The 14,292-nt window shown below is 42.7% G+C and overlaps 1 protein-coding gene across 1 annotated transcript in view; it reads right to left on the bottom strand.

The window, feature by feature from the left end:
- Window positions 1–943: 943 nt before the first annotated feature.
- ADGRB1 (adhesion G protein-coupled receptor B1) overlaps window positions 944–14,292 on the bottom strand; it is a 568,132-nt gene continuing 554,783 nt past the window's right edge. Inside the window, exons 32-33 of the mRNA XM_067467249.1 lie at window positions 10,561–10,614; window positions 944–2,425 (exon numbers count right to left, since the gene is read on the bottom strand). Of these exons, the coding sequence (XP_067323350.1) occupies window positions 2,228–2,425; window positions 10,561–10,614 (252 nt within the window). The 3' untranslated portion in view covers window positions 944–2,227. The remainder of the gene's footprint in view (window positions 2,426–10,560; window positions 10,615–14,292) is intronic.

Here is a 14,292-nt window from a genome sequence, read left to right on the forward strand (position 1 = left end):
TGTCTGTTGGATGCAAGTGAAAATGTTGCAACTGGCCACCTGGATTAGAATTGAATAGCCTTGCAGCTTCAAAGACTGGCTGCTTTCTGCCTGGTTTCCAATAGACCTCATGCACCACTGAGGAATGATGTCCAGGATGAGAATAAGAACTCTTGTCTGTTGGATGCAAGTGAAAATGTTGCAACTGGCCACCTGGATTAGAACTGAATAGCCTTGCAGCTGCAAAGACTGGCTGCTTTCTGCCTGGTTTCCAATAGACCTCATGCACCACTGGGGAATGATGTCCAGGGTGAGAATAAGAACTCTTGTCTGTTGGATGCAAGTGAAAATGTTGCAACTGGCCACCTGGATTAGAATTGAATAGCCTTGCAGCTGCAAAGACTGGCTGCTTTCTGCCTGGTTTCCAATAGACCTCATGCACCACTGGGGAATGATGTCCAGGGTGAGAATAAGAACTCTTGTCTGTTGGATGCAAGTGAAAATGTTGCAACTGGCCACCTGGATTAGAACTGAATAGCCTTGCAGCTTCAAAGACTGGCTGCTTTCTGCCTGGTTTCCAATAGACCTCATGCACCACTGGGGAATGATGTCCAGGGTGAGAATAAGAACTCTTGTCTGTTGGATGCAAGTGAAAATGTTGCAACTGGCCACCTGGATTAGAATTGAATAGCCTTGCAGCTTCAAAGACTGGCTGCTTTCTGCCTGGTTTCCAACAGACCTCACAACCTCTGAGGTGGGCGAAACGTCAGGAGAGAATGCTTCTGGAACATGGTCAGACAGCCCGGAAAACTCACAGCAACCCAAAGACTATTATGTTTGGTATTTCCTCATTTTCCCTTAGAATCAAAGATACAGAAACCAACCTGGAATTCTTTCCGCATTTGCACAGAACCACATAGCAAAAGACATTTAAGGAGGATTCAAGTCAAAGAAAGGGAAATCCTTGGGTTTCAAGTTGTCTTTTTATTGAAGAAAAGAAAAAGAAGAAAAGAAAAAGAAGAAAAAAATAGATTTTTTTTCCCCAAGTAGATGTTACTCAATGTTTGTTTTTTTTTTCCAGTTTGTCTCAAAGTCCTAAGGCAATGTTCTCCATGTCCTCAATTTTTCTGGTCCGTTGACCAGGTTCCGCCCACTTTGAGAAAGCGGACGAGGAGGGGCCGCTGTTGAGTCTTTTGAAAGTAAAAGGAGGAGGGATGAGGCCACGTGACCCTTTTTGTACAAAGGCCTGCCGTTAGCTTTGTCTAGGATCTACTAACAGTCAGTATAATGACCTACATTCTTTTTTGTTCATGGTTTGCTTTTGTTTTTATTTTTAGAAAACCCTCCCTTACCCAGTAATGTTCGTTGTCCTTTTTTATTGTGAGTGTGTCTCTCTGGAGAAAGGTTGAATGGAACCCAATAGTCTTAAGAAAAGCTCCCACCAATTGTTCACACATCACAATTGCCGTTCCTCAAAGAGTTCTGAAAATCCAGTACAGAAGAAGAAGACATTTTTGGAGTTACTCCTCAGGACTTGCTCTCCCACCTCAATGACGTTGCTCCTGGAGAACAGCTAGAGAAATCCAGTCACCAGGAACATTTTTCTTGGTAGATCCCTTTCTGATAACTTCAAGGGGATGGAAGGCAGATGGGCATCTTTCTTGTCCTCCCATCAACATCCCAAGAACCAACTGACTGTTGGCCTTCTCCAGAGGAACAGTGGTCATTCGCTCCTTGGGTGGTTTCCCACTGAAATCTTCCTTCTGGTTGTAGGTTCCTTCACATCCTGACATCTATCAAAGTATCATTTAGCCACCTCTTCACTACTGAGAACTGGAGGCTGAGGTCATGTTCAAAAAACTTGGATCCTCCCCCATCCCCATATTTCCTTCCCTTCCCCTCGGCCTGCTTCCTTTCTCCTACCTTCCTTCCTTACCTGGGAAAGACCGTATTACGTTCTGCACCTACTGCTACTATGTTCTACAAAGTAATAGATTCCCCCCAATTCCGTCTGCAGAGAACAATACAAAGGTTACTCCGGATAGCCTTCCTCTTCAACCCAAGGGTTTCGCAAAGAAACCAACAGACTTTCCACGTTCCACTTTGATTCCGTTTAATTGGTTCTTTTTTTTTTTAATATATAAAAAAACATCTTATCGGCTTGTACGTTGTTGTTGTCGGTTTGTGTGTTGTTTCCTGGCAGGGGGAACGGACAGGCGCCCTCAGAGTCTTTCTTCTCTTAGCCTTCTCAGACTTCTGTCTGGAGGTCAATGATGTCCTGTCCCACCAGAGGGATGGTGGCCCCTGCCTTTTCCCATTCGACAGTTTTGAGTTCCAAAGGAGAGGGGGAAATAGGCTCCATGTCCTTTTTAACCCATGCCGGGGGCGAGTGGACCTTCCGGATTCCTTCCCAGGGTCTCTTGTTTGGCGTCTGCTGCTTTTCTTGCTACAGAGGAGGGAAAAAAGAGAAGGAGGAATTTAGCTCTCTTGGGCACTAAGCAAGGATAGCACTCTAGATTTAGGAAGTTAACTGGCAAATGCATTCATTCAAGATCTCCAGAGTGATTGAAATAGAACTCCAAGAACCAGGGGAGGGTTTTCTTGAACCACTATTTTTAAAGCTGTTGTCTATTTATTTATTTAAGTGTTTTTATAATTGTATTGTCGAAGGCTTTCATGGCTGGAATCACTAGGTTCTTGTAGGTTTTTTCGGGCTATAGGGCCATGTTCTAGAGGCATTTCTCCTGACGTTTCGCCTGCATCTATGGCAAGACTACCTCTGAGGATGCTTGCCATAAATGCAGGCGAAACGTCAGGAGAAATGCCTCTAGAACATGGCCCTATAGCCCGAAAAAACCTACAAGAACCTAGTTTTTATAATTGTTTTTAACTGTACCCTGATATTTGTTATGGCATCAAATAGCTGCCGACTGTGAACCACCTTGAGTTGCGTCTGGACTGATCAAGACCAAACTTGGCACACAGATCCCCCATGACCCCCTCTACATCCGGCTGCTGTTTGGAGGAGGATGGACCATGCATGATGGGATTCACAGTACCTTCACTAACTGATAACTGATAAAGAACACCTTTGCCACACAATGCTTTTCTCAAATAACCTGGGCAGCACCGGGTCCGCAAGCTAGTAAATTTATATAAATAAAAATGTAATGTTCGTTTGTGGGATTAACAGAATTTAAAAACCACTGACACCAAATTTGGACACAAGATACCTAACAACCCAATGTGTGTCCTTCACTCAAAAAAATGATTTTGTCATTTGGGAGTTGTAGTTGCTGGGATTTATAGTTCACTTAAAATCAAAGAGCATTCTGAACCCCACCAATGATGGAATTGAACCAAACTTGGCACACAGTTCTCCCATGACCAACAGAAAGGGTTTGGTGGGCAGTGTCCTTTGGTTTTGGAGTTGTAGTTCACCTACATCCAAAGATCACTGTGGACTCAAACACAGATGGATCTGGACCAAACCCTTCACGAATACTCAATATGCCCAAATGTAAACACTGGTGGAGTTGGGAGACCATAGAATCTTGACATTTGAGAGTTGTGGTTGCTGGGATTTAGAGTTCACTTACAATCACAGAGCATTCTGAACCCCACCAACGATAGAATTGGGCCAAACCTCCCACGCAGAACCCCCATATGGGTCACAGCAACGCATGGCAGGGGATGGCTAGTAAATAAATAAATATTTACAGTATTTATATTGTGCCCTTCTCACACTACAGAGGACTCAGGGCAGATTACAATGCACATATATAAACATTCAATGCCATTAGACATACAACATATATAGACAGACACAGAGGCAATTTAACATTCTAGCTTTCCAGCTTCATGAGGGTATGCTCGATTCCGGCCACAGGGGGAGCTGCTGCTTCACCGTCCACTTGTGACATCAAGTCCTTGATGGAGTACTTCCTCATTCTTATGCACACTGCTAGAAGGTTTTATGGTGTCGTAAATTAGTTACATCAGCCTCCTGGCATAAAGTGGTACCTAAATTTCCTACTTGACAGATGCACCTGTCTTTCGAGCTGTATAGATCAACAGCAAGCTATTAATGCTTAGGAGCTCACTCTAACTATTAATGCTCGGGAGCTCACTCCAACCCAGGCTGGCTTCGAACTCATGACCTCTTGATCAGTAGTGATTTAATGCAGCTGGCTACTAACTAGCTGCACCACAGCCCAGTCCTACAAAAGCTTTGGGTCATTGCTGTTGTCTTTGAAAAAGATTCCTCATTTTCTCCCATACTGGAAACAAATGTCATTAATGCAAAAGGATTCTGCATTCTGTGATGTCTGTGTGCATATGGAAACCATGAATGCATCCATGTTTCTGGTGGTGTCATTTGGGTATTTGTACATTTCCTTCTCAGCAGAGTAATGTGGTGTCTTTGTTTGATTGTTGTGTTAGGACATTGGGAAATCGGGATTTTGCATCCCCACTTGATCATGGAAACCTAATAGATATCCGTGGGCAAGGCATGTGTCTTCATTCTCAGAAGGACACAATGTTGACAAATTTGCAATAAAGTTGCTTTAAGATTGCCATAAGTTGGAAATTATTTGAAGGCACATAACAACAAACATTTCATTCTATAGAAATCACTATAGAATACAGTTGATGCATTGAATCAATGGAAATTGACAATTCAGCACTTCTTTTGGTTTCATTGATTCAATGAATCTACTCTAGTTGTGATTTGAATTGGATTTAGGTTGGGAACTCAATGGATATAGATTGGGTAATAGCACAGAAGCAGAGAGATGGCCGATCTGTCTTGGATTTTAGTCTAAACACTGAAAGAGCTGCTGAGCCCATGATGTGGATAGGCTTTGGGTAACTCATTTAAATCCTGGACTGGAACCCAAAGTGATTAAAGGAAATGAACAAAAGCCCAAAGTAAGGTAGCACCATCCTGAAAGAGATGTGTACTCAACCAGGGAAATTAAAGAAGCTGCTTATTTTAAGCTATTATAAATCTCAAGGAAAAGCAAATTAAACATTTGCCTCGTAAAAGGCACTCTGACCCTACCATTGACTTTGCTTTTTGCTAATGATAATAATAAACTCAAACAGAAGAAAAGGTTGAATGTGAACAGTTTTCACTTAGTGTTTGCATAGTAATTTTCCATGCAGGTGAAATAACTGCTGTTTAATGATTGGCCATAATATAGCCGGTATATCCCAAAGACGTCTTACATGCTGTTGAATGTAGTCTTTCAAAAAGTGCCATAAATGGTACAATATATTGTTGCTTTGGAACCAGATAGCTTAGTGGTAATGCTGAAATCTGGGTCAGCACTCTATCATTAAATAAATAAATAAATAAATAAATAAAATTAAATAAATTAAATTAATTTAGGGACACCAGGGTGCTTGTTTATAAAGCTATTGTCCTCCCAACCCTGTTATATGCCTGCGAAACGTGGACTGTCTACAGACATCACATGTAACTTCTGGAATGAATCCATCAGTGCTGTCTCTGGAAAATCCTGCAAATATCTTGGGAAGACAAGCGGACAAATGTCAGCGTGCTGGAAGAAGCAAAGACCACCAGCATTGAAGCGATGGTCCTCCGCCATCAACTCCGCTGGACTAGCCACGTTGTCTGGATGCCTGGCCATTGATGCTGAAGGATGACACATCCAGACATCTCCTGTCAGCATGCCATAATGCAATGAGAGGAGTTATGACAGGAACCCACAGGGTCTTCTGCTTTGTGACTTTGGTATCAGGGTCTGGATGCATCATCCTTTCTCACCCTGCTTGTGTCATGTAATATGTTCTGCAGTTGATGGTGGTTGGTGATGGAAGGGTTAATGTAAGTATTCGTTCTAATGGGTTGAGTGATCTGTAAGTAAGAGTTCATGGGTGAAAGCAATTAAGGGCGGAGGTATGCAAGAGATGGGTTGCAGTTGGGTGTTTCTGGATGTAAGGAGCGAACCTTGGAAATGATCTTTGGGAGAAAAGTATTTGTTATATTTTGGTGGTGGATGCTGCTGGTTTACCTCCAGGTTTGTTGGATTTTCGGTATCCTGACCTGTCTCCTGAACTCTTAGAATCCTGTAACCTTGAATCTTTGGACTGGCTTTTGACTACGATATAGACTCTTGATCCTTGGACTTTGTTTATTGAATTCTCGGCGTTTGACCACTGGACTGGACCTTTGACTATGGAGTTATCTTGAACCTGCAACAGTGTTTGCTATTTTTGTTTATTCTGTGGCTGAGTGCAATCTTTATGTTTTATATTTTGGACTATTAAAACAGCCAGAAAGTAAGAGCTGTTTAATTAAATTGTTTTCTACAAACTGGATTTTTGTTTGGTTCATCTCTGTCCCTGAATAAGGCAGAGCCCTAGCATCGTGACAGCCTGCCAGCTTCACAGAATGCCATCCTTTAGTACTGGTGCCTCTATTTTAAGATTTTGAGAGAGGTCTGATGGGGAGATGGAAAACAGCTACAACATCCTAGCTATGTGTTTAATGCAGGATATCAATAATCATTTTTCTGGACAAACAGTACTGGTGGAAACCCTAGTCTTGTATCAGAAGGCCTCTAATGTTACAGGCTCCATTCTTCTGCTGGATTGCTTTCAATGTTGGTTGAGCACTTATAGCATTTTCTATGCTTCTTTTCAAAGTCTAGGGTACTTCTGTTGTCTAAAACCTTATCATCCAAATTTAAGAAAAGTTTCCTTCCATGATCTCGGTGTTAGGGTTACCTGCTTATTTTCATGCTGATTAATTTCCTCCTTTACTTATCTTCTAACTAAGTTGCTATCGTTCTTATTAACTTTATTTATTATCATGCCTTTTTGCCAAGACTGGGACTCAAGGCATAGCTCACGTGAAAAAGATTACAATTAAGTTTTACTATATTCTCACTAATCACTTTAAATTACTCTGATATAAAACCACCAGGACATGATTTCTTAGTACTTGTCTTTAGTGCTTTAATTCTCGCTCTAATGGGCTATTGGAATATGAATAATTTTTACTATCTTGACTCACTGGGGGGGGGGGGGGGGGATAATGTGCATAATGTGTCAAGTCTTTTCTCCCTTATACTGGCAGTCTCCAAGTTACAAACATCAGACTAACAAATGATTCATAGTTAAGAATGGGGGTGAGACAACAGGAAGTGAGAGAAATCTACCTCTCGGAAGAGAAATTCATTTCCAAAAGAGTTTTTTTCCCCCATGTCAGGAGTGACTTGAGAAACTGCAAGTCATTTCTGATGTGAGAGAATTGACCATCTGCAAGGACGATGCCCTGGGAACTCCCAGATGTTTTACCATCCTGTAGGAGGCTTTCCTCATGTCCCTGCATGAGAAGCTGGAGCTGACAGACAGGAGCTCACCCCACTCCCCAGATTTGAACTGCCAACCTTTCAGTCAGCAGTCCTGAGGGTGCAAGTGCTTAACCCATTGAGTCTCTGGGGGAGTTATTATCATGGGGGAAAGGGAACTCTATTGAAACTTTCTCACCAATCCTAGTTTCCACAATCAGCCAAATTTTTCAAAACCCAGTTAGCACAGGACCAGAAAACTGAAATCTTCTGATCAGGGGCACAAGCAGCAGAACAAACACCACAGAGGTGTTAAACCTTCCCTGTGCTATCCAAAGCTAAACAATACACATTTTTGGCTTGAATTACAAAATGTACCTGTTCTGACTTACATACAAATTTAACTTAAGAACTTCTCTTTTTCATAACTTGATTTGTAATGGTAAACTGCTGGGAATGGTTGTGGCGCATGGGACAAAATATTATTTGAGAATGCAATACAATAATATATAAATAAATAAAATTATTGTCGAAGGCTTTCATGGCCGGAATCACTCAGTTCTTGTGGGTTTTTTCGGGATATATGGCCATGTTCTAGAGGCATTTCTCCTGACGTTTCGCCTGCATCTATGGCAGGCTTCCTCAGAGGTCTGCTGGAGCTGGGAAAAAAGGGGTTTATATATCTGTGGAATGACCAGGGTGAGACAAAAGGCTTTTGTAAGTTGGGCTAGGTGTGAATCTTTTCAACTGACCACCTTGATTAGCATACAATGGGCTGACTGTGCCTGGAGCAAACTCTTAATGAAAGGTGCTTAGATGTCCCTGCCTGTTTTTCTCTCTGCTGTTTTAATTTTAGAATTTTTTAATACTGGTAGCCAGATTTTGTTCATTTTCATGGTTTCTTCCTTTCTGTTGAAATTGTCCACATGTTTGTGGATTTCAATGGCTTCTCTGTGTAGTCTGACATGGTGGTTGTCAGAGTGGTCCAGCATTTTTGTGTTCTCAAATAAAATGCTGTGTCCAGGTTGGTTCATCAGGTGCTCTGCTATGGCTGATTTCTCTGGTTGGAGTAGTCTGCAGTGCCTTTCATGTTCCTGGATTCTTGTCTGGGCAATGCTGCGTTTGGTGGTCCCTATGTAGACTTGTCCAGAGCTGCATGGTACACGGTAGACTCCTGCAGAGGTGAGAGGATCCCTCTTGTCCTTTGCTGAACGTAGCATTTGTTGGATTTTCTTGGTGGGTTTGTAGATTGTTTGTATGTTGTGTTTCCTCATCAGCTTTCCTATGCGATCAGTGGTTCCCTTGATGTATGGCAGGAACATCTACTCCAACCAGAGAAATCAGCCATAGCAGAGCACCTGATGAACCAACCTGGCCTACTCGCTCACGACCCCCCCCCCCCCAGGGTCCCGACCCCCAGTTTGAGAAACGCTGGCCTAGTGCTTTTGCTGTGCAGCTAAGCATATGCAAAGTTATATAATTTTGTATCTCTGCAGATAAAAAGATAAGAGTCTGAAAAAACATGAAGTGAAAAACTGGTAGACCATTTTATCCCTTGTTGCAATTGAACTAAACTCCAGGCACATAATTTTGGATATTTGAGATCTAAGGCCCCATGTACACTGCCCTATAATGCAGTGCGGAACTGCATTATATAGGGCAGTATAGATGGGGTTTAAGTTTCTTTGTTGGGGAAATCTCAGTGGTGATTCCTGCATCTGGTGCCAGGACTACCTCTCTTATTAGGCAGCATGTCGGAACACAGGAGGAAAGATATATTGTAAGCATTGATTTTTATCCTGTTATCCTGTTAACCGCCTTGAGTTGCCTACGGACTGAGAAAGGTGGCATACAAATACAGTAAGTAATTAAGTAAATAATGTAGACCACAATAGAGAGTTCTGGCTAAGTTCTTTCAGAGGTCTCTCATTCATAGTTACCATCATACAAATTCAACTTAATGGCACTAAAAACCAATAACAATGACATTTAATTCATTATTATTTCACCAAAACTGGAAAAAATGACAGAGACAATCAGTTGTGCTTGAAAGTCATGATATTGACCACCCCACTCTTGTAGCACATTTGTTTATGGAGAGATAGAGATCTGAATTCCATTGTTTAATGTCAACGAAAGTAGGCCTGTTGAGTCAACTGTTGACTGGGAAGTGAACATGTAGATCAGTGGTTCTCAACCTTTCTGATGCCGCGACCCCTTAATACAGTTCTATATGTTGTGCTGACCCCCAACCATGTGGACTCAAACAATAACAGATCTGGACCAAACTTCGCACGAATACTCAATATGTCCAAATGTGAACACTGGTGGAGTTTGGGGGGAATTAAAGCTTTGTATTTGGGAGTTGAAGTTGCTGAGATTTATAGTTCACCTACAATCAAAGAGTCCCTTGAACCCCACCAATGATAGAATTGGTCCAAACTTCCAACACAGAGCCCCCATGACCAACAGAATGTACTGGAGGGATTTGGGATGAATTAACAGTGATTTAGGGGAGATGTTGTTCACCTTCCACCTTTCCGATGGGTCTTTGGTGACCCCTCATCACCCCCCCAGGGGTCCTGACCCCCAGGTTGAGAAATGCTGATGTAGATAAATCTGAGTGATTCAATAACTCTATTCTAACAGATGTTAACAACAGGATTCAAATTATGGTTGGGATAGCTGAAGGTACTCATATACACAATCCAACCGTCATTTTCTCAATGAGAAAGCAAGCAAAATGAGATAGGAACATGCTATTAATCTTCAGAACCTAAAAATAATAGTGATAGGCATTAGCAATGAAACCAAATGAGAAGAAACCCAAAGAAACTATACCAGAAAAAAAACACATATTTCATGAAAGAAGTTCCAACAGGGAATGTTTTGGAGAATGTTTTTTCACTAATTCAATGCTGGATTGTAGGATTAGAAAGGGGTGTGTGGCATAAAACATGCTAGTGATCTTTGGATATTGGCAAGGCAAGAGAAGGGCATTCTCAGTCAGGAATGGCTTTCAGGAAATGCAATCAAGGCTTTTATTATGCAGTTGGATGGATGAGGAGACTTGGCTAGGTCTTCTATGCTGGGTGATGTCAGGTGTGGAAGGGTCAAGGAAGCATTCAAGGGATGCCTGGCTTATAAAGGGAGAGGGCCAGAGGTTCATACTGGAGAAGGAATGCATTTGGAGACATGCATCATGGCAAGGTTTGGAGTGAAGGAGGTTCTCCAAGGAAATACAGGCAGTAAGACTTACGCTAGCGTTAGTTTTATCACTTCCACCCGAGGAAACACTCCACCGTTTTATAGCCTAAACATACAAGAAAGAACAGGGTGTTTTCCCCTTTTCAATCAACACAGTTGGGTTGGGCCACACTCATAAAACCAGAATAGAGGTATTAAGCCCAGGAACACCATATAGTAATGAGAGATGGGTAAGGATAATTTGGCAAGCTACTTGCCATGGCAAAAGCCAGTCCATGTAGGCCACCATGGGATGTTTCACCTGTCCAATGAGATTTCACAGTTGATGGACCTTCAGAGGAGAGCATATGGAACTGAGAAATACTTATTTTGAGGATCTAGATAGGTAGACATTGAGATCTCAACTTCTTGAGCTTCAAGATGGATGGGCCAATGAGATTTTCACGGTTGATGGACCTTCAGAGGAGAGCATATGGAACTGAGCAATACTCATTTTGAGGATCTAGGTAGATAGACATTGAGATCTCAACATCTTGAGCTTCAAGAAGGATACTTTACTTGGCGAAATTACAATATCAAAGGGTGGTGGTATATCACACTTTGTGGACTATGATGTCAGCCTTGAGGGGCTAAGGGTCAGTGCAATCCTGACATCTCTGCAGATGGAGCCCCCAATGGCACAGTGGGTTAAACCCTGTGCTGGCAGGACTGAAGACCGACAGGTCACAGGTTCGAATCCGGGGAGAGGAGTATGAGCTCCCTCTATCAGCTCTAGCTCCTCATGCGGGGACATGAAAGAAGCCTTCCACAAGGATGATAAACCATCAAATCATCCGGGCGTCCCCTGGGCAATGTCCTTGCAGACGGCCAATTCTCTCACAACAGGAGCGACTTGCAGTTTCTCAGGTCCCTCCTGACATGACAAAAAAAAAAAAATCTCTGCAGATAAAAGGATTGAGTCTGAAATAACATGAAGTGAAAACTGGTAGACCATTTTATCCCTTGTTGCAACTGAACTAAACTCCAGGCACATAATTTTGGATATTTGAGATCTAAGAACCCATCTACACTGCCCTATAATGCAATGTGGAACTACATTATATAGGGCAGTGTAAAAAGGTAAAGGTAGTCCCCTAACATTAAGTCCAGTCATGTCTGATTCTGGGGTATGGTGCTCATCTCCATTTCTAAGCTGAAGAGACAGCGTTGTCCATAGACACCTCCAAGGTCATGACTGCAGGGAGTGCCGTTACCTTCCCGCCGGAGCGGTACCTATTGATCTACTCACATTTGCATGTTTTCGAACTGCTAGGTTGGCAGAAGCTAGGGCTGACAGCGGAAGCTCACGCCACTCCCCGGAATCGAACCTGCGACCTTTCGATCAACAAGCTCAGCAGCTCAGTGCTTTAACCCACTGTGCCACTGGGGGCTCCTCATAGGGCAGTGTAGATGGGGTTAAAGTTTCTCTGTTGGGGGAATCTCAGTGGTGAGTCCTGTATCTGGTGCAGGACCACCTCTCTTATTAGGCCGCATGTCTGAACACAAGAGGAAAGAAATTACAGTCCTTTTGCCTGTACTGAGAAAGTCCTTTGCTATTGCTTCACTGTGCCTGTGGTATTGGTTGCATTAAATACTGCAAGTGGAAATCATCAGGGCAGGACACTTATAAAATATGGAATACAGGGCATGGTGATTATGTGTTTCTCCAAAAACAGCGGGCTCCAGGGGTCCTGAGAACCAAGCACTGTCAGCAAAAGAAAGGAACCACAGAGTTTGTGTGACAGCAAACCACACAATCACTGATAAGAGGAACCTTTTGGAACAAGATCATGGTCAGTAACCACACTAGCTGGAAATTACAGAAGCTATAGTTGACAAAGCAACTTTTTTCTGAACTTCATTGCTTCCAGTGGTGGGATGTCTTGCCTGATATCTGCATGACATTTTGGATGAATCAGTATACAAACTGATGTATGTAACTCCTTAGAGACTAACTGAAAAAAACAAAGTGGGTAGTATAAGCTTTCATAGCCTACTTCTCCAAATCTACAAAACCTTATTCTACCAACTTCTCTTTCTCAATTAGTCTTGAAGGTATTGTCGAAGGCTTTCATGGCTGGAATCACTAGGTTCTTGTGGGTTTTTTCGGGCTATAGGGCCATGTTCTAGAGGCATTCTCTCCTGACGTTTCGCCTGCATCTATGGCAAGCATCCTCAGAGGTAGTGAAGTCTGTTGGAACTAGGGAAAAGGGTTTATATATCTGTGGAATGGCTGGGGTGGGGCAAAGAGCTCTTCTCTGCTGGAGCTAGGTGTGAATGTTTCAACTGACCACCTTCATTAGCATTTGAAGGCCTGGCTGAGCCTGGGAAAGTCTTTTGTTGAGAGGTGTTAAGATGTGCCTGGTTGTTTCCTCTCTGCTGTTTTCTTGTTGTAATTTTAGAGTTTTTTAATACTAGTACCTCTGAGGATGCTTGCCATAGATGCAGGCGAAACGTCAGGAGAAATGCCTCTAGAACATGGCCCTATAGCCCGAAAAAACCCACAAGAACCTAGTCTTGAAGGTGCTAAAACACTCTTTTGCATACTGATGTTCCAGTATAGCATGGCTATGTCTTTGAATCTTGGAGAAATGTTGACATTCAGAATGGAATTTGCTTAACATTGTTTTTTTTGTCACCATAGCTGAGGCCATATAGTTCTAAAGAGCCACTAGCCATCGGTTGGTGCCTTTGACAATATTGGCAAAAGTGCCTGGTTACATAGAGAGGGGAAGGGGAATGGCTGACTGGTCTGAACTTTGTTCCACCATCACACTGGGATGGAAGTGGACAGTGTGCCTGCTCCTGGGACTATTCCAGAACATTGCTACTCAGGACTAGTTCTGCATTAATAATAATAATAATAATAATAATAATAATAATAATAATAATCCAGTTCTTGTGGGTTTTTTCGGGCTATATGGCCATGTTCTAGAGGCATTTCTCCTGACGTTTCGCCTGCGTCTATGGCAAGCATCCTCATGAGGACACTTAGAATCATAGAATCATAGAATCAAAGAGTTGGAAGAGACCTCATGGGCCATCCAGTCCAACCCCATTCTGCCAAGAAGCAGGAATATTGCATTCAAATCACCCCTGACAGATGGTCATCCAGCCTCTGCTTAAAAGCTTCCAAAGAAGGAGCCTCCACCACACTCCGGGGCAGAGAGTTCCACTGCTGAACGGCTCTCACAGTCAGGAAGTTCTTCCTAATGTTCAGATGGAATCTCCTCTCTTGTAGTTTGAAGCCATTGTTCCGTGTCCTAGTCTCCAAGGAAGCAGAAAACAAGCTTGCTCCCTCCTCCCTGTGGCTTCCTCTCACATATTTATACATGGCTATCATATCTCCTCTCAGCCTTCTCTTCTTCAGGCTAAACATGCCCAGCTCCCTAAGCCGCTCCTCATAGGGCTTGTTCTCCAGACCCTTGATCATTTTAGTCGCCCTCCTCTGGACACATTCCAGCTTGTCAATATCTCTCTTGAATTGTGGTGCCTAGAATTGGACACAATATTCCAGGTGTGGTCTAACCAAAGCAGAATAGAGGGGTAGCATTACTTCCTTAGATCTAGACACTAGGCTCCTATTGATGCAGGCCAAAATCCCATTGGCCTCACACTGGGATGGAAGTGGACAGTGTGCCTGCTCCTGGGACTATTCCAGAACATTGCTACTCAGGACTAGCTCTTCATTAACAACAATAATAATAATAATAATAATAATAATACTTTATTTATACCCCGCTAC

The sequence above is a fragment of the Anolis sagrei genome, chromosome 4 (assembly GCF_037176765.1).
Source record: "Anolis sagrei isolate rAnoSag1 chromosome 4, rAnoSag1.mat, whole genome shotgun sequence".
Lineage (NCBI taxonomy): Eukaryota > Metazoa > Chordata > Lepidosauria > Squamata > Dactyloidae > Anolis > Anolis sagrei.